Source organism: Haliotis rufescens, unplaced genomic scaffold (genome assembly GCF_023055435.1).
Source record: "Haliotis rufescens isolate VD_foot unplaced genomic scaffold, xgHalRufe1.0.p SCAF_8, whole genome shotgun sequence".
In the NCBI taxonomy this organism is placed as follows: Eukaryota; Metazoa; Mollusca; class Gastropoda; order Lepetellida; family Haliotidae; genus Haliotis; species Haliotis rufescens.
In genome coordinates this window covers 53,557,097-53,577,583 of record NW_025964372.1, presented here as the reverse complement: position 1 = coordinate 53,577,583, position 20,487 = coordinate 53,557,097, and the positions used below count along the sequence as shown (strand labels likewise).

At 47.1% G+C, this 20,487-nt stretch overlaps 1 protein-coding gene across 2 annotated transcripts in view; it reads right to left on the bottom strand.

Moving 5' to 3' along the window:
• The window catches only part of LOC124145565, a 36,580-nt gene extending 21,305 nt beyond the window's left edge, over positions 1–15,275 (bottom strand). For both annotated transcript variants that reach the window (XM_048388821.1, XM_048388822.1), the window contains exons 1-3: positions 15,069–15,275; positions 6,809–7,207; positions 1,343–1,450 (exon numbers count right to left, since the gene is read on the bottom strand). In XM_048388821.1, the coding sequence (XP_048244778.1) occupies positions 1,343–1,450; positions 6,809–7,207; positions 15,069–15,231 (670 nt within the window). In that variant the 5' untranslated portion in view covers positions 15,232–15,275. The remainder of the gene's footprint in view (positions 1–1,342; positions 1,451–6,808; positions 7,208–15,068) is intronic.
• Positions 15,276–20,487: the final 5,212 nt, after the last annotated feature.

The following is a 20,487-nucleotide window of genomic DNA, read 5'->3' as shown; positions in this document are numbered from 1 at the left end:
AGTACAAGGTGGGGATGGTTATGGAGTCTACAAGGTAGGGAAGTTAATGGAGTGTACAAGGTAGGGATGTTAATGCAGAGTACAAGGTGGGGATGGTTATGGAGTCTACAAGGTAGGGAAGTTAATGGAGTGTACAAGGTAGGGATGTTAATGCAGAGTACAAGTAGGGGATGGTTATGGAGTCTACAAGGTAGGGAAGGTAATGGAGTGTACAAGGTAGGGATGTTAATGGAGAGTTCACGGTGGGGATGTTTATGGAGTCTTTATGTACATACGAGTATTCACTGGTCTGGGGACAACATATATGTACACACAAACCACTGGTCTTGGGACAACATATATGTACACACTGACCACTTGTCTGGGGACAACATATATGTACACACTGACCACTGGTCTGGGGACAACATATATGTACACACTGACCACGGGTCTGGGGACAACATATATGTACACACTAACCACTGGTCTTGGGACAGCATATATGGACACACTAACCACTGGTCTTGGGACAGCATATATTGACACACTAACCACTGGTCTTGGGACAACATATATGTACACACTAACCACTGGTCTTGGGACAACATATATGGACACACTAACCACTGGTTTTGGGACATGATATATGTACACACTGACCACTGGTCTTGGGACATTATATGTACACACTAACAACTGGTTTTGGGACAACATATATGTACACACTAACCACTGGTCTGGGGACAACATATATGTACACACTAACCACTGGTCTGGGGACAACATATATGTACACACTGACCACTGGTTTTGGGACATGATATATGTACACACTGACCACTGGTCTTGGGACATTATATTTGTACACACTAACAACTGGTTTTGGGACATGATATATGTACACACTGACCACTGGTTTTGGGACAACATATATGTACACACTGACGACTGGTCTTGGGACAACATATATGTACACACTGACCACTGGTCTGGGGACAACATATATGTACACACTGACCACTGGTTTTGGGACAACATATATGTACACACTGACCACTGGTCTTGGGACAACATATTTGTACACACTGACCACTGGTCTGGGGACAACATATATGTACACACTAACCAATGGTTTGTGGACAACATATATGTACACACTGACCACTGGTTTGGGGACAACATATATGTACACACTGACCACTGGTCTTGGGACAACATATTTGTACACACTGACCACTGGTCTGGGGACAACATATATGTACACACTGACCAATGGTTTGGGGACAACATATTTGTACACACTGACCACTGGTTTGGGGATGACATATATGTACACAAACCAAGCTATGACATGTTTTACCGGCTGACTGGTTCGAGGAAGAAAACAGATGATGGAGAGTAGACATATCTCGTTCCATCTTTGACTTGAGGTCACTTATCTCAGATGTGAGGTTGGCGTCACGAGCGTCTTCATGTAACAGAAAGGAAACAGATGCAAGCCACAGATGACACACAGTAGTATTCGTGTAACAGAAAGGAAACAGATGCAAGCCACAGATGACACACAGTAGTATTCGTGTAACAGAAAGGAAACAGATGCAAGCCACAGAGGACACACAGAAGTATTCGTGTAACAGAAAGGAAACAGATGCAAGCCACAGATGACACACAGTAGTATTCGTGTAACAGAAAGGAAACAGATGCAAGCCACAGAGGACACACAGAAGTATTCGTGTAACAGAAAGGAAACAGATGCAAGCCACAGATGACACACAGAAGTATTCGTGTAACAGAAAGGAAACAGATGCAAGCCACAGAGGACACACAGAAGTATTCGTGGCACAGAAAGGAAACATATGCAAGCCATAGAGGACACACAGAAGTACATCTCAACAATATCAGAATAGATTCACAGAGGTAGACACAGCTCACCAACATAAGGTGCACATAGAGTTGAGAATTAGAAAATGTCCAAAAGCCCCGTCAGCGCCATTCAATGAACCATCTCTCCCTGTTCTGCTGATAACCTTGGTATGTTTTTCGCTGACTTTTATGATCTATTATGTTCTTGGTGGTCCAACCATGAAACCGTCTGTGCAGTTTCCTGTCGTGCAATCATCACATACAACCTTCTCAAAATGCAACAGTCAGACGATGCTGAGTGATCGCTTTCAAACTGAATTCAGTATCCTTAAGACAATGTATAAAAACCTATACACAATCTAACAATATAGCATTTATTCATCCTCTCAATTCCACATCTCCCCCACAACTATACTTTACTTCCATCTTTCCCCACATCCATCCTCTCCTTCCACATCTCCCCACCTCCATCTTCTCCTTCCACATCTCCCCACCTCCATCCACTCCTTCCACATCTCCCCACCTCCATCCTCTCCTTCAACATCTCCCCCACCTCCATCCTCTACCTTCTACATCTCCCCCACCTCCATCCTCTCCTTCCACATCTCCCCACCTCCATCCTCTCCTTCCACATCTCCCCCACCTCCATCCTCTACCTTCCACATCTCCCCCACCTCCATCCACCCCTTCCGCATCTCCCCACCTCCATCCTCTACCTTCCACATCTCCCCATCTCCATCCACCCCTTCCACATCTCCCCACATCCATCCACTCCTTCAACATCTCCCCACCTCCATCCTCTCCTTCCACATCTCCCCACCTCCATCCTCTACCTTCCACATCTCCCCATCTCCATCCACCCCTTCCACATCTCCCCACATCCATCCACTCCTTCAACATCTCCCCACATCCATCCTCTCCTTCCAAATCTCCCCACATCCATCCACTCCTTCAACATCTCCCCCACCTCCATCCTCTCCTTCCACATCTCCCCACCTCCACCCTCTACCTTCCACATCTCCCCCACCTCCATCCACTCCTTCCACATCTCCCCACCTCCATCCTCTCCTTCCACATCTCCCCACCTCCATCCTCTCCTTCCACATCTCCCCACCTCCATCCTCTACCTTCCACATCTCCCCACCTCCATCCTCTCCTTCCACATCTCCCCACCTCCATCCACTCCTTCCACATCTCTCCACCTCCATCCTCTCCTTCCGCATCTCCCCACCTCCATCCTCTCCTTCCACATCTCCCTACATCCATCCTCTCCTTCCACATCTCCCCACCTCCATCCTCTCCTTCCGCATCTCCCCACCTCCATCCACCCCTTCCACATCTCCCCACCTCCATCCTCTCCTTCCACATCTCCCCACCTCCATCCACTCCTTCCGCATCTCCCCACCTCCATCCACTCCTTCCGCATCTCCCCACCTCCATCCACTCCTTCCACATCTCCCCACCTCCATCCTCTCCTTCCACATCTCCCCACCTCCATCCACTCCTTCCACATCTCCCCACCTCCATCCTCTCCTTCCACATCTCCCCACCTCCATCCTCTCCTTCCGCCTCTCCCCCACCTCCATCCTCTCCTTCCACATCTCCCCACATCCATCCTCTCCTTCCACATCTCCCCACCTCCATCCTCTCCTTCCACATCTCCCCACCTCCATCCTCTCCTTCCGCCTCTCCCCCACCTCCATCCTCTCCTTCCACATCTCCCCACATCCATCCTCTCCTTCCACATCTCCCCACCTCCATCCTCTCCTTCCACATCTCCCCACCTTCATCCACTCCTTCAACATCTCCCTACCTCCATCCACTCTTTTAACATCTCCCCACCTCCATCCACTCCTTCCACATCTCCGCACCTCCATCCACTCCTTCCACATCTCCGCACCTCCATCCACTCCTTCCACATCTCCCCCACCTCCATCCTCTCCTTCCACATCTCCCCACCTCCATCCTCTCCTTCCACATCTCCGCACCTCCATCCACTCCTTCCACATCTCCCCCACCTCCATCCACTCCTTCCACATCTCCGCACCTCCATCCACTCCTTCCACATCTCCCCCACCTCCATCCACTCCTTCCACATCTCCCCACCTCCATCCTCTCCTTCCACATCTCCCCCACCTCCATCCTCTCCTTCCACATCTCCCCACCTCCATCCTCTCCTTCCACATCTCCGCACCTCCATCCTCTCCTTCCACATCTCCCCCACCTCCATCCACTCCTTCCACATCTCCGCACCTCCATCCACTCCTTCCACATCTCCCCCACCTCCATCCACTCCTTCCACATCTCCCCACCTCCATCCTCTCCTTCCACATCTCCCCCACCTCCATCCTCTCCTTCCACATCTCCCCCACCTCCATCCACTCCTTCCACATCTCCCCACCTCCATCCTCTCCTTCCACATCTCCCCCACCTCCATCCTCTCCTTCCACATCTCCCCCACATCCATCCTCTCCTTCCGCATCTCCCCCACCTCCATCCTCTCCTTCCACATCTCCCCCACCTCCATCCACTCCTTCCACATCTCCCCACCTCCATCCTCTCCTTCCACATCTCCCCCACCTCCATCCTCTCCTTCCGCATCTCCCCCACCTCCATCCTCTCCTTCCACATCTCCCCCACCTCCATCCACCCCTTCCGCATCTCCCCCACCTCCATCCACTCCTTCAACATCTCCCCCACCTTCATCCACTCCTTCAACATCTCCCTACCTCCATCCACTCTTTTAACATCTCCCCACCTCCATCCACTCCTTCCACATCTCCGCACCTCCATCCACTCCTTCCACATCTCCGCACCTCCATCCACTCCTTCAACATCTCCCCACCTCTATCCACTCCTTCCACATGTCCCCACCTCCATCCTCTACCTTCCACATCTCCCCAACACAATCCTCTCCTTCCACATCTCCCTACATCCATCCTCTCCTTCCACATCTCCCCACCTCCATCCTCTCCTTCCACATCTCCCCACCCACATCCTCTCCTTCCACATCTCCCCCACCTCCATCCTCTACCTTCCACATCTCCCCACCTCCATCTTCTCCTTCCACATATCACCACCTCCATCCTCTCATTCCACATCTAGCCCCACCTCCATCCACTCCTTCCACATCTCTCCACATCCATCCTCTACCTTCCACATCTCCCCCAGCAACATCTTCTCCTTCTACATCTCCCCCACCTCCATCCTCTCCTTCCACATCTCCCCACCTCCATCCTCTCTTTTAACATCTCCCCACATCTATCCTCTCCTTCAACATCTCCCCACCTCCATCCACTCCTTCCACAACTCCCCACCTCCATCCTCTCCTTCCACATCTCCCCCACCTCCACCCTCTCCTTCCACATCTCCCCCACTCCATCTTCTCCTTCCACATCTCCCCCACCTCCATCCTCTCCTTCCACATCTAGCCCCACCTCAATCCACTCCTTCCACATCTCTCGACATCCATCCTCTACCTTCCACATCTCCCCAAGCAACATCTTCTCCTTCTACATCTCCCCACCTCCATCCTCTCCTTCCACATCTCCCCACCCACATCCTCTCCTTCCACATCTCCCCCACCTCCATATTCTCCTTCCACATCTCCCCAACCTCCATCTTCTCCTTCCACATCTCCCCCATCTCCATCTCATCCTTCCACATCTCCCCCACCTCCATCTTTTCCTTCCACATCTCCCCCACCTCCATCTTCTCCTTCAACATCTCCCCCACCTCCATCCTCTCCTTCCACATCTCCCCACCCACATCCTCTCCTTCCACATCTCCCCCACCTCCATCCTCTACCTTCCACATCTCCCCACCTCCACCTTCCCCTCCACATATCATCACCTCCATCCTCTCCTTCCACATCTAGCCCCACCTCCATCCACTCCTTCCACATCTCTCCACATCCATCCTCTACCTTCCACATCTCCCCCAGCAACATCTTCTCCTTCTACATCTCCCCCACCTCCATCCTCTCCTTCCACATCTCCCCACATCTATCCTCTCCTTCAACATCTCCCCACCTCCATCCACTCCTTCCACAACTCCCAAGCTCCATCCACTCCTTCAACATCTCCCCCACCTCCATCTTCTCCTTCCACATCTCCCCCACCTCCATCCTCTCCTTCCACATCTAGCCCCACCTCAATCCACTCCTTCCACATCTCTCCACATCCATCCTCTACCTTCCACATCTCCCCAAGCAACATCTTCTCCTTCTACATCTCCCCACCTCAATCCTCTCCTTCCACATCTCACCACCTCCATCCTCTCCTTCAGCATCTCCCCACCTCCATCCTCTCCTTCCACATCTCTCCACCCACATCCTCTTCTTCAACATCTCTCTACCTCCATCCTCTCCTTACACATCTCCCCCATCTCCATCTTATCCTTCCACATCTCCCCCACCTCCACCCCCTACCTCTACATCTCCCCCACCTCCATCTTCTCCTTCCACATCTCCCCCACCTCCATCTTCTCCTTCAACATCTCCCCCACCTCCATCCTCTACCTTCCACATCTCCCCAACCTCCATCCTCTACCTTCCACATCTCCCCACCCACATCCTCTCCTTCCACATCTCCCCCACCTCCATCCTCTCATTCAACATCTCCCCACCCACCCCCTCTCCTTCCAGATCTCCCCACCCACATCCTCTCATTCCACATCCACCCATCTCCATCCACTCCTTCCACATATCTTTATCTCCATCCTCTCCTTCCACATCTCCCCCACCTCCATCCTCTACCTTCCACATCTCCCCACCCACATCCTCTCAATTCCACATCTCCCCACCCACATCCTCTCAATTCCATATCTCCCCCACTTCTATTCTTTCCTTCCACATCTCCATCACCTTCACCATCTCGCTTCCACTTCTTCCCCACTTCCCCACTTCCACTCCCCATCTCATTTCACTTCATCCCCAAACCCTACACTCTGCCTCCATCTCCACCTTGAGATTCGTCCTGTGCCTTCAGAACATGTACGTCTCTCAAAACTGCCGTTATGTCTTCCGTCAGTGCTGCGACGTCTGCTGTGATTGTCGTCATCTTTGGCTTCAGTATCATGACGTCATTCATGCCTGTCTGCATTTGAGTGACGTCACTCAGCATGGACGTCAATACTTTCTTTATTTCAGCGATGTCTTCATTGACGGTAGTAAATTCTTTCTTTATATCCATGACTTCATTCTCGAGAACAGCCATGTTCTTCATTCCCAAATGCATCTCTTTTTGAATTTTCGAGACGTCTTCCTTGACGTCTCTCATACCAGTCTTTGTTTTCATGACACCGTCAACGACGGCAGACAAATCCTTGCTCATCATCTTCCTAACATCACCCATTGCATTCTCTGAAAGTAAAACATTTGTCAGTGTTAGGGTTAGGGTTAGGGTTAGAACGTCAAATCAGCTTCAGTTGTCAGTGTTAGGGTAAGGGATATGGTTAGAACGTCCAGTCAGCTTCAGTTGTCAGTGTTAGTGTTAGGGTTAGGGTTAGAACGTCAAGTCAGCTTCAGTTGTCAGTGTTAGGGTAAGGGATATGGTTAGAACGTCCAGTCAGCTTCAGTTGTCAGTGTTAGTGTTAGGGTTAGAACGTCCAGTCAGCTTCAGTTGTCAGTGTTAGGGTTAAGGTAAGGGTAAGAACGTCCAGTCAGCTTCAGTTGTCAGTGTTAGGGTTAGGGTTAGGGTAAGAACGTCCAGTCAGCTTCAGTTGTCAGTGTTAGGGTTAGGGTTAGGCTTAGAACGTCAAGTCAGCTTCAGTTGTCAGTGTTAGGTTTAGGGTTAGGGTTAGAGTGAGTGAGTGAGTATGGTTTTACGCCGCTTTTAGCAATATTCCAGCAATATCACGGCGGGGGACACCAGAAATGGGCTTCACACATTGTACCCATGTCGGGAATCGAACCTGGGTCTTCTGCGTGACGAGCGAACGCTTTAACCACTAGGCTACCCGACCGCCCCTGTTAGGGTTAGAACGTCCATTCAGCTTCAGTTGTCAGTATTAGGGTAAGGGATATGGTTTGAACGTCCAGTGAGCTTCAGTTGTCAGTATTAGGGTTAGGGTTAAGGTAAGGGTAAGAACGTCCAGTCAGCTTCAGTTGTCAGTGTTAGGGTTAGGGTTAGGGTTAGAACGTCAAGTCAGCTTCAGTTGTCAGTATTAGGATAAGGGTTAGGGTTAGAACGTCTAGTCAGCTTCAGTTGTCAGTGTTAGGGTAAGGGTTAGGGTTAGAACGTCCAGTCAGCTTCAGTTGTCAGTGTTAGGGTTAAGGTAAGGGTAAGAACGTCCAGTCAGCTTCAGTTGTCAGTATTAGGGTTAGGGTTAGGGTTAGAACGTCCAGTCAGCTTCAGTTGTCAGTCTCAGGTTAAGGTTAGGGTTAGAACGTCCAGTCAGCTTCAGTTGTCAGTGTTAGGGTAAGGGATATGGTTTGAACGTCCAGTCAGCTTCAGTTGTCAGTGTTAGGGTTAGGGTTAGGGTTAGAACGTCCAGTCAGCTTCAGTTGTCAGTATTAGGGTTAGCATTAGGTTTAGGGTTAGGGTTAGAACGTCCATTCAGCTTCAGTTGTCAGTATTAGGGTAAGGGATATGGTTTGAACGTCCAGTGAGCTTCAGTTGTCAGTATTAGGGTTAGGGTTAAGGTAAGGGTAAGAACGTCCAGTCAGCTTCAGTTGTCAGTGTTAGGGTTAGGGTTAGGGTTAGAACGTCAAGTCAGCTTCAGTTGTCAGTATTAGGGTAAGGGTTAGGGTTAGAACGTCAAGTCAGCTTCAGTTGTCAGTGTTAGGGTAAGGGTTAGGGTTAGAACGTCCAGTCAGCTTCAGTTGTCAGTGTTAGGGTTAAGGTAAGGGTAAGAACGTCCAGTCAGCTTCAGTTGTCAGTATTAAGGTTAGGGTTAGGGTTAGAACGTCCAGTCAGCTTCAGTTGTCAGTCTCAGGTTAAGGTTAGGGTTAGAACGTCCAGTCAGCTTCAGTTGTCAGTGTTAGGGTAAGGGATATGGCTTGAACGTCCAGTCAGCTTCAGTTGTCAGTGTTAGGGTTAGGGTTAGGGTTAGAACGTCCAGTCAGCTTCAGTTGTCAGTATTAGGGTTAGCGTTAGGTTTAGGGTTAGGGTTAGAACGTCCATTCAGCTTCAGTTGTCAGTATTAGGGTAAGGGATATGGTTTGAACGTCCAGTGAGCTTCAGTTGTCAGTGTTAGGGTTAGGGTTAGGGTTAGAACGTCAAGTCAGCTTCAGTTGTCAGTATTAGGGTAAGGGTTAGGGTTAGAACGTCTAGTCAGCTTCAGTTGTCAGTGTTAGGGTTAGGGTTAGGGTTAGAACGTCCAGTCAGCTTCAGTTGTCAGTGTTAGGGTTAAGGTAAGGGTAAGAACGTCCAGTCAGCTTCAGTTGTCAGTATTAGGGTTAGGGTTAGGGTTAGAACGTACAGTCAGCTTCAGTTGTCAGTCTCAGGTTAAGGTTAGGGTTAGAACGTCCAGTCAGCTTCAGTTGTCAGTGTTAGGGTAAGGGATATGGTTTGAACGTCCAGTCAGCTTCAGTTGTCAGTGTTAGGGTTAGGGTTAGGGTTAGAACGTCCAGTCAGCTTCAGTTGTCAGTATTAGGGTTAGCATTAGGTTTAGGGTTAGGGTTAGAACGTCCATTCAGCTTCAGTTGTCAGTATTAGGGTAAGGGATATGGTTTGAACGTCCAGTGAGCTTCAGTTGTCAGTATTAGGGTTAGGGTTCAGGTAAGGGTAAGAACGTCCAGTCAGCTTCAGTTGTCAGTGTTAGGGTTAGGGTTAGGGTAAGAACGTCAAGTCAGCTTCAGTTGTCAGTATTAGGGTAAGGGTTAGGGTTAGAACGTCAAGTCAGCTTCAGTTGTCAGTGTTAGGGTAAGGGTTAGGGTTAGAACGTCCAGTCAGCTTCAGTTGTCAGTGTTAGGGTTAAGGTAAGGGTAAGAACGTCCAGTCAGCTTCAGTTGTCAGTATTAAGGTTAGGGTTAGGGTTAGAACGTCCAGTCAGCTTCAGTTGTCAGTCTCAGGTTAAGGTTAGGGTTAGAACGTCCAGTCAGCTTCAGTTGTCAGTGTTAGGGTAAGGGATATGGTTTGAACGTCCAGTCAGCTTCAGTTGTCAGTGTTAGGGTTAGGGTTAGGGTTAGAACGTCCAGTCAGCTTCAGTTGTCAGTATTAGGGTTAGCGTTAGGTTTAGGGTTAGGGTTAGAACGTCCATTCAGCTTCAGTTGTCAGTATTAGGGTAAGGGATATGGTTTGAACGTCCAGTGAGCTTCAGTTGTCAGTATTAGGGTTAGGGTTAAGGTAAGGGTAAGAACGTCCAGTCAGCTTCAGTTGTCAGTATTAGGGTTAGGGTTAGGGTTAGAACGTCCAGTCAGCTTCAGTTGTCAGTCTCAGGTTAAGGTTAGGGTTAGAACGTCCAGTCAGCTTCAGTTGTCAGTGTTAGGGTAAGGGATATGGTTTGAACGTCGAGTCAGCTTCAGTTGTCAGTGTTAGGGTTAGGGTTAGGGTTAGAACGTCAAGTCAGCTTCAGTTGTCAGTGTTAGGGTAAGGGTTAGGGTTAGAACGTCCAGTCAGCTTCAGTTGTCAGTGTTAGGGTTAAGGTAAGGGTAAGAACGTCCAGTCAGCTTCAGTTGTCAGTATTAAGGTTAGGGTTAGGGTTAGAACGTCCAGTCAGCTTCAGTTGTCAGTCTCAGGTTAAGGTTAGGGTTAGAACGTCCAGTCAGCTTCAGTTGTCAGTGTTAGGGTAAGGGATATGGCTTGAACGTCCAGTCAGCTTCAGTTGTCAGTGTTAGGGTTAGGGTTAGGGTTAGAACGTCCAGTCAGCTTCAGTTGTCATTATTAGGGTTAGCGTTAGGTTTAGGGTTAGGGTTAGAACGTCCATTCAGCTTCAGTTGTCAGTATTAGGGTAAGGGATATGGTTTGAACGTCCAGTGAGCTTCAGTTGTCAGTATTAGGGTTAGGGTTAAGGTAAGGGTAAGAACGTCCAGTCAGCTTCAGTTGTCAGTATTAGGGTTAGGGTTAGGGTTAGAACGTCCAGTCAGCTTCAGTTGTCAGTCTCAGGTTAAGGTTAGGGTTAGAACGTCCAGTCAGCTTCAGTTGTCAGTGTTAGGGTAAGGGATATGGTTTGAACGTCCAGTCAGCTTCAGTTGTCAGTGTTAGGGTTAGGGTTAGGGTTAGAACGTCAAGTCAGCTTCAGTTGTCAGTGTTAGGGTAAGGGATATGGTTAGAACGTCCAGTCAGCTTCAGTTGTCAGTGTTAGGGTTAGGGTTAGGCTTAGAACGTCAAGTCAGCTTCAGTTGTCAGTGTAAGGGTTAGGGATATGGTTAGAACGTCCAGTCAGCTTCAGTTGTCAACCTGATACAGTGACAACACGCTATTAATCTGGAGTCTCTCCGATGGAATCGTCAGTATTAATAAATCTAGATAACAGAATCATAAGACGCACCGATGTCCCTGTCTCTATGTGGACCACGACAGCAGTCGCACGTAGTAGGGTGTTTCCCGCCAATCCTCTATTATATATTAACTCCATAAGCTTATTCAATATTCCCCTGAAGGGTCAAGAATTAACCGATGAAACGTCCTTGCAAGAATAAAATAGTTTGGCATCCACGAAATAGTGTCATGAATTCATGTTCTTCCAACATATACATGCACTTCAAAGACTTTGTCCAAGAAACAGTAAAATATATTTTCGATTTTGAAATCACTGCCCAGAAAGACAACACATCCTTTCTTGCAAGAACTCACACAACCGCACATTGTTACATAGACATGAGTAGGACGAGACAAGACATCCTTTCTTACAAGAACTCACACCACCACACATTGTTACAAAGACATGAGTAGGACGAGACTAGACATCCTTTCTTACAAGAACTCCCACCACCACACATTGTTACAAAGACATGAGTAGGACGAGACAAGACATCCTTTCTTACAAGAACTCCCACCACCGCACATTGTTACAAAGACATGAGTAGGACGAGACAAGACATCCTTTCTTACAAGAACTCCCACCACCACACATTGTTACAAAGACATGAGTAGGACGAGACAAGACATCCTTTCTTACAAGAACTCCCACCACCGCACATTGTTACATAGACATGAGTAGGACGAGACAAGACATCCTTTCCTACAAGAACTCACACCACCGCACATTGTTACATAGACATGAGTAGGACGAGACAAGACATCCTTTCTTACAAGAACTCCCACCACCACACATTGTTACAAAGACATGAGTAGGACGAGACAAGACATCCTTTCCTACAAGAACTCACACCACCGCACTTTGTTACATAGACATGAGTAGGACGAGACAAGACATCCTTTCTTACAAGAACTCTCACCACCGCACTTTGTTACATAGACATGAGTAGGACGAGACAAGACATAATTTCGTACAAGAACTCACACCACCACACATTGTTACATAGACATGAGTAGGACGAGACAAGACATCCTTTCTTACAAGAACTCACACCACCACACTTTGTTACATAGACATGAGTAGGACGAGACAAGACATCCTTTCCTACAAGAACTCACACCACCGCACATTGTTACAAAGACATGAGTAGGACGAGACAAGACATCCTTTCTTACAAGAACTCTCACCACCACACATTGTTACATAGACATGAGTAGGACGATACAAGACATCCTTTCTTACAAGAACTCACACCACCGCACATTGTTACATAGACATGAGTAGGACGAGACAAGACATCCTTTCTTACAAGAACTCCCACCACCGCACATTGTTACATAGACATGAGTAGGACGAGACAAGACATCCTTTCCTACAAGAACTCACACCACCGCACATTGTTACATAGACATGAGTAGGACGAGACAAGACATCCTTTCTTACAAGAACTCCCACCACCACACATTGTTACATAGACATGAGTAGGACGAGACAAGACATCCTTTCTTACAAGAACTCACACCACCGCACATTGTTACATAGACATGAGTAGGACGAGACAAGACATCCTTTCTTACAAGAACTCCCACCACAACACTTTGTTACAAAGACATGAGTAGGACGAGACAAGACATCCTTTCCTACAAGAACTCACACCACCGCACATTGTTACATAGACATGAGTAGGACGAGACAAGACATCCTTTCTTACAAGAACTCCCACCACCGCACATTGTTACATAGACATGAGTAGGACGAGACAAGACATCCTTTCTTACAAGAACTCACACCACCGCACTTTGTTACATAGACATGAGTAGGACGAGACAAGACATCCTTTCTTACAAGAACTCTCACCACCACACTTTGTTACATAGACATGAGTAGGACGAGACAAGACATCCTTTCTTACAAGAACTCTCACCACCACACTTTGTTACAAAGACATGAGTAGGACGAGACAAGACATCCTTTCTTACAAGAACTCACACCACCGCACATTGTTACATAGACATGAGTAGGACGAGACAAGACATCCTTTCTTACAAGAACTCCCACCACCACACATTGTTACATAGACATGAGTAGGACGAGACAAGACATCCTCCCTTACAAGAACTCCCACCACCACACATTGTTACATAGACATGAGTAGGACGAGACAAGACATCCTTTCTTACAAGAACTCCCACCACCGCACATTGTTACATAGACATGAGTAGGACGAGACAAGACATCCTTTCTTACAAGAACTCTCACCACCGCACATTGTTACATAGACATGAGTAGGACGAGACAAGACATCATTTCGTACAAGAACTCACACCACCACACTTTGTTACATAGACATGAGTAGGACGAGACAAGACATCCTTTCTTACAAGAACTCCCACCACCGCACATTGTTACATAGACATGAGTAGGACGAGACAAGACATCCTTTCTTACAAGAACTCACAACACCGCACATTGTTACATAGACATGAGTAGGACAAGACAAGACATCATTTCCTACAAGAACTCACACCACCACACTTTGTTACATAGACATGAGTAGGACGAGACAAGACATCCTTTCTTACAGAGCAACTAGTGACGACAAATCACTTCATTCATTACAGAGTACCAAATTACTAACGCACATATTTCCATGTAAAATACTGCATGGTAGATATCACCAAATATGTATTTAACAGTATATACTGCAAGACATGTTTCCCAATAAATACTGCATGACACATATTTCAAACCAGATATTGCACGATATATATGTATGATAGCTACTGCTAGACAGATCCCGCATGGCAGTTACTCCATTATAGATCCTGAATGATCTATACTTACATCATAGTTACTCCATGATAGATACTGAATGACATATATTACACGACAGTTACTCCATGATATATACTGAATGATATATATTGTATGGCAGATACAGCATGACAGTTAATCCATCATATATACTTAATGATATATATTGTATGACAGATTCTCCATGACTGTTACTCCATCATAGATACTGAATGATATATATTGTATGACAGATACTCCATGGCAGTTACTCCATCATAGATACTTAATGATATATATTGTATGACAGATACTCCATGGCAGTTACTCCATCATAGATACTAAATGATATATATTGTATGACAGATACTCCATGGTAGTTACTCCATCATAGATACTTAATGATATATAATGTATGACAGATACTTCATGACAGTTACTCCATCATAGATACTGAATGATATATAGTACATGACAGATGCCGCATGACAGTTACTTCATCATAGATACTAAATGATATATATTGTATGACAGATACTCCATGGCAGTTACTCCATCATAGATACTAAATGATATATATTGTATGACAGATACTCCATGGTAGTTACTCCATCATAGATACTAAATGATATATAATGTATGACAGATACTCCATGGCAGTTACTCCATCATAGATACTTAATGATATATAATGTATGACAGATACTTCATGACAGTTACTCCATCATAGATACTGAATGATATATAGTACATGGCAGATGCCGCATGACAGTTACTTCATCATAGATACTAAATGATATATATTGTATGGCAGATACTCCATGGCAGTTACTCCATCATAGAAACTTTATGATATATAATGTATGACAGATACTTCATGACAGTTACTCCATCATAGATACTTAATGATATATAATGTATGACAGATTCTCCATGGCAGTTACTCCATCATATAAACTTAATGATATATATTACATGACAGATACTCCATGACCTTGTGAACCTACTGTTATTGTTTGTGTCTTTCTTCAAAATGTCGACGCTCTTTTTAATGCCATTGACGTCAACCGAGATGGTATCAAATTTATTGTCCGGGACCCTTGCAGCAGACTTTAAGAGGTCGCCGATGTGAGAATTGGTCACTGCCGTCGACGACGCATGGAAACCCATTGTTTGCTGAGACCACAGCAGAAACACCAGGGGAGGAAGTAGGTGCATCCTTCAATAACACACAGAACAGTGGTTAAATATATATGTAAATAAACATGATTATGTCCATCTTTGCTAGTAGACACGAGAAAATTTACCTGTCTATCATATCTGTCTTCCTCACCTGTCTAAACTGCTCGACTACTTTAGTCCAGGGTGTCTGTCTGCCTCCCTAGAATGGTCGTCTACATCACCTGCCTAAACTCTCAGTCTACATCATCTATCTAAACTGACCGTCTGCCTCCCTAGAATGGTCGTCTACATCACCTGCCTAAACTCTCAGTCTACATCATCTATCTAAACTGACCGTCTGCCTCCCTAGAATGGTCGCCTACCTCACCTGCCTAAACTCTCAGTCTACATCATCTATCTAAACTGACCGTCTGCCTCCCTAGAATGGTCGCCTACCTCACCTGCCTAAACTCTCAGTCTACATCATCTATCTAAACTGACCGTCTGCCTCCCTAGACTGGTCGTCTACATCACCTGCCTAAACTCTCAGTCTACATCATCTATCTAAACTGACCGTCTGCCTCCCTAGAATGGTCGCCTACATCACCTGCCTAAACTCTCAGTCTACCTCATCTATCTAAACTGACCGTCTGCCTCCCTAGAATGGTCGTCTACATCACCTGCCTAAACTCTCAGTCTACCTCATCTATCTAAACTGACCGTCTGCCTCCCTAGAATGGTCGTCTACATCACCTGCCTAAACTCTCAGTCTACATCATCTATCTAAACTGACTGTCTGCCTCCCTAGAATGGTCGCCTACATCACCTGCCTAAACTCTCAGTCTACCTCATCTATCTAAGCTGACCGTCTGCCTCCCTAGAATGGTCGTCTACATCACCTGCCTAAACTCTCAGTCTACCTCATCTATCTAAACTGACCGTCTGCCTCCCTAGAATGGTCGCCTACATCACCTGCCTAAACTCTCAGTCTACATCATCTATCTAAACTGACCGTCTGCCTCTCTAGAATGGTCGCCTACATCACCTGCCTAAACTCTCAGTCTACATCATCTATCTAAACTGACCGTCTGCCTCCCTAGAATGGTCGCCTACATCACCTGCCTAAACTCTCAGTCTACCTCATCTATCTAAACTGACCGTCTGCCTCCCTAGAATGGTCGCCTACATCACCTGCCTAAACTCTCAGTCTACCTCATCTATCTAAACTGACCGTCTGCCTCCCTAGAATGGTCGTCTACATCACCTGCCTAAACTCTCAGTCTACCTCATCTATCTAAACTGACCGTCTGCCTCCCTAGAATGGTCGTCTACATCACCTGCCTAAACTCTCAGTCTACATCATCTATCTAAACTGACCGTCTGCCTCCCTAGAATGGTCGCCTACATCACCTGCCTAAACTCTCAGTCTACATCATCTATCTAAACTGACCGTCTGCCTCCCTAGAATGGTCGCCTACATCACCTGCCTAAACTCTCAGTCTACCTCATCTATCTAAACTGACCGTCTGCCTCCCTAGAATGGTCGCCTACCTCACCTGCCTAAACTCTCAGTCTACATCATCTATCTAAACTGACCGTCTGCCTCCCTAGAATGGTCGCCTACATCACCTGCCTAAACTCTCAGTCTACATCATCTATCTAAACTGACCGTCTGCCTCCCTAGAATGGTCGCCTACATCACCTGCCTTAACTCTCAGTCTACCTCATCTATCTAAACTGACCGTCTGCCTCCCTAGAATGATCGTCTCCATCACCTGCCTAAACTCTCAGTCTACATCATCCATCTAAACTGACCGTCTCCCTCCCTAGAATGGTCGTCTACATCACCTGCCTAAACTCTCAGTCTACATCATCTATCTAAACTGACCGTCTGCCTCCCTAGAATGGTCGTCTCCATCACCTGCCTAAACTCTCAGTCTACCTCATCTATCTAAACTGACCGTCTGCCTCCCTAGAATGGTCGTCTACATCACCTGCCTAAACTCTCAGTCTACCTCATCTATCTAAACTGACCGTCTGCCTCCCTAGACTGGTCGTCTACATCACCTGCCTAAACTCTCAGTCTACCTCATCTATCTAAACTGACCGTCTGCCTCCCTAGAATGGTCGCCTACATCACCTGCCTAAACTCTCAGTCTACCTCATCTATCTAAACTGACCGTCTGCCTCTCTAGAATGGTCGTCTACATCACCTGCCTAAACTGTCAGTCTACATCATCTATCTAAACTGACCGTCTGCCTCCCTAGAATGGTCGTCTACATCACCTGCCTAAACTCTCAGTCTACATCATCTATCTAAACTGACCGTCTGCCTCCCTAGAATGGTCGTCTCCATCACCTGCCTAAACTCTCAGTCTACATCATCTATCTAAACTGACCGTCTGCCTCCCTAGAATGGTCGTCTACATCACCTGCCTAAACTCTCAGTCTACCTCATCTATCTAAACTGACCGTCTGCCTCCCTAGACTGGTCGTCTACATCACCTGCCTAAACTCTCAGTCTACCTCATCTATCTAAACTGACCGTCTGCCTCCCTAGAATGGTCGCCTACATCACCTGCCTAAACTCTCAGTCTACCTCATCTATCTAAACTGACCGTCTGCCTCCCTAGAATGGTCGTCTACATCACCTGCCTAAACTCTCAGTCTACATCATCTATCTAAACTGACCGTCTGCCTCTCTAGAATGGTCGTCTACATCACCTGCCTAAACTCTCAGTCTACCTCATCTATCTAAACTGACCGTCTGCCTCCCTAGAATGGTCGTCTACATCACCTGCCTAAACTCTCAGTCTACATCATCTATCTAAACTGACCGTCTGCCTCCCTAGAATGGTCGTCTACATCACCTGCCTAAACTCTCAGTCTACCTCATCTATCTAAACTGACCGTCTGCCTCCCTAGAATGGTCGCCTACATCACCTGCCTAAACTCTCAGTCTACCTCATCTATCTAAACTGACCGTCTGCCTCCCTAGAATGGTCGTCTACATCACCTGCCTAAACTCTCAGTCTACCTCATCTATCTAAACTGACCGTCTGCCTCCCTAGAATGGTCGTCTACATCACCTGCCTAAACTCTCAGTCTACATCATCTATCTAAACTGACCGTCTGCCTCCCTAGAATGGTCGCCTACATCACCTGCCTAAACTCTCAGTCTACCTCATCTATCTAAACTGACCGTCTGCCTCCCTAGAATGGTCGTCTACATCACCTGCCTAAACTCTCAGTCTACCTCATCTATCTAAACTGACCGTCTGCCTCCCTAGAATGGTCGCCTACCTCACCTGCCTAAACTCTCAGTCTACATCATCTATCTAAACTGACCGTCTGCCTCCCTAGAATGGTCGCCTACATCACCTGCCTAAACTCTCAGTCTACATCATCTATCTAAACTGACCGTCTGCCTCCCTAGAATGGTCGCCTACATCACCTGCCTTAACTCTCAGTCTACCTCATCTATCTAAACTGACCGTCTGCCTCCCTAGAATGATCGTCTCCATCACCTGCCTAAACTCTCAGTCTACATCATCCATCTAAACTGACCGTCTCCCTCCCTAGAATGGTCGTCTACATCACCTGCCTAAACTCTCAGTCTACATCATCTATCTAAACTGACCGTCTGCCTCCCTAGAATGGTCGTCTCCATCACCTGCCTAAACTCTCAGTCTACCTCATCTATCTAAACTGACCGTCTGCCTCCCTAGAATGGTCGTCTACATCACCTGCCTAAACTCTCAGTCTACCTCATCTATCTAAACTGACCGTCTGCCTCCCTAGACTGGTCGTCTACATCACCTGCCTAAACTCTCAGTCTACCTCATCTATCTAAACTGACCGTCTGCCTCCCTAGAATGGTCGCCTACATCACCTGCCTAAACTCTCAGTCTACCTCATCTATCTAAACTGACCGTCTGCCTCTCTAGAATGGTCGTCTACATCACCTGCCTAAACTGTCAGTCTACATCATCTATCTAAACTGACCGTCTGCCTCCCTAGAATGGTCGTCTACATCACCTGCCTAAACTCTCAGTCTACCTCATCTATCTAAACTGACCGTCTGCCTCCCTAGAATGGTCGTCTCCATCACCTGCCTAAACTCTCAGTCTACCTCATCTATCTAAACTGACCGTCTGCCTCCCTAGAATGGTCGTCTACATCACCTGCCTAAACTCTCAGTCTACATCATCTATCTAAACTGACCGTCTGCCTCCCTAGAATGGTCGTCTACATCACCTGCCTAAACTCTCAGTCTACCTCATCTATCTAAACTGACCGTCTGCCTCCCTAGAATGGTCGCCTACATCACCTGCCTAAACTCTCAGTCTACCTCATCTATCTAAACTGACCGTCTGCCTCCCTAGAATGGTCGTCTACATCACCTGCCTAAACTCTCAGTCTACATCATCTATCTAAACTGACCGTCTGCCTCCCTAGAATGGTCGTCTACATCACCTGCCTAAACTCTCAGTCTACATCATCTATCTAAACTGACCGTCTGCCTCCCTAGAATGGTCGCCTACATCACCTGCCTAAACTCTCAGTCTACCTCATCTATCTAAACTGACCGTCTGCCTCCCTAGAATGGTCGTCTACATCACCTGCCTAAACTCTCAGTCTACCTCATCTATCTAAACTGACCGTCTGCCTCCCTAGAATGGTCGCCTACCTCACCTGCCTAAACTCTCAGTCTACATCATCTATCTAAACTGACCGTCTGCCTCTCTAGAATGGTCGCCTACATCACCTGCCTAAACTCTCAGTCTACATCATCTATCTAAACTGACCGTCTGCCTCTCTAGAATGGTCGTCTACATCACCTGCCTAAACTCTCAGTCTACATCATCTATCTAAACTGACCGTCTGCCTCCCTAGAATGGTCGTCTACATCACCTGCCTAAACTCTCAGTCTACCTCATCTATCTAAACTGACCGTCTGCCTCCCTAGAATGGTCGTCTACATCACCTGCCTAAACTCTCAGTCTACATCATCTATCTAAACTGACCGTCTGCCTCCCTAGAATGGTCGCCTACATCACCTGCCTAAACTCTCAGTCTACATCATCTATCTAAACTGACCGTCTGCCTCCCTAGAATGGTCGTCTACATCACCTGCCTAAACTCTCAGTCTACCTCATCTATCTAAACTGACCGTCTGCCTCCCTAGAATGGTCGCCTACCTCACCTGCCTAAACTCTCAGTCTACATCATCTATCTAAACTGACCGTCTGCCTCCCTAGAATG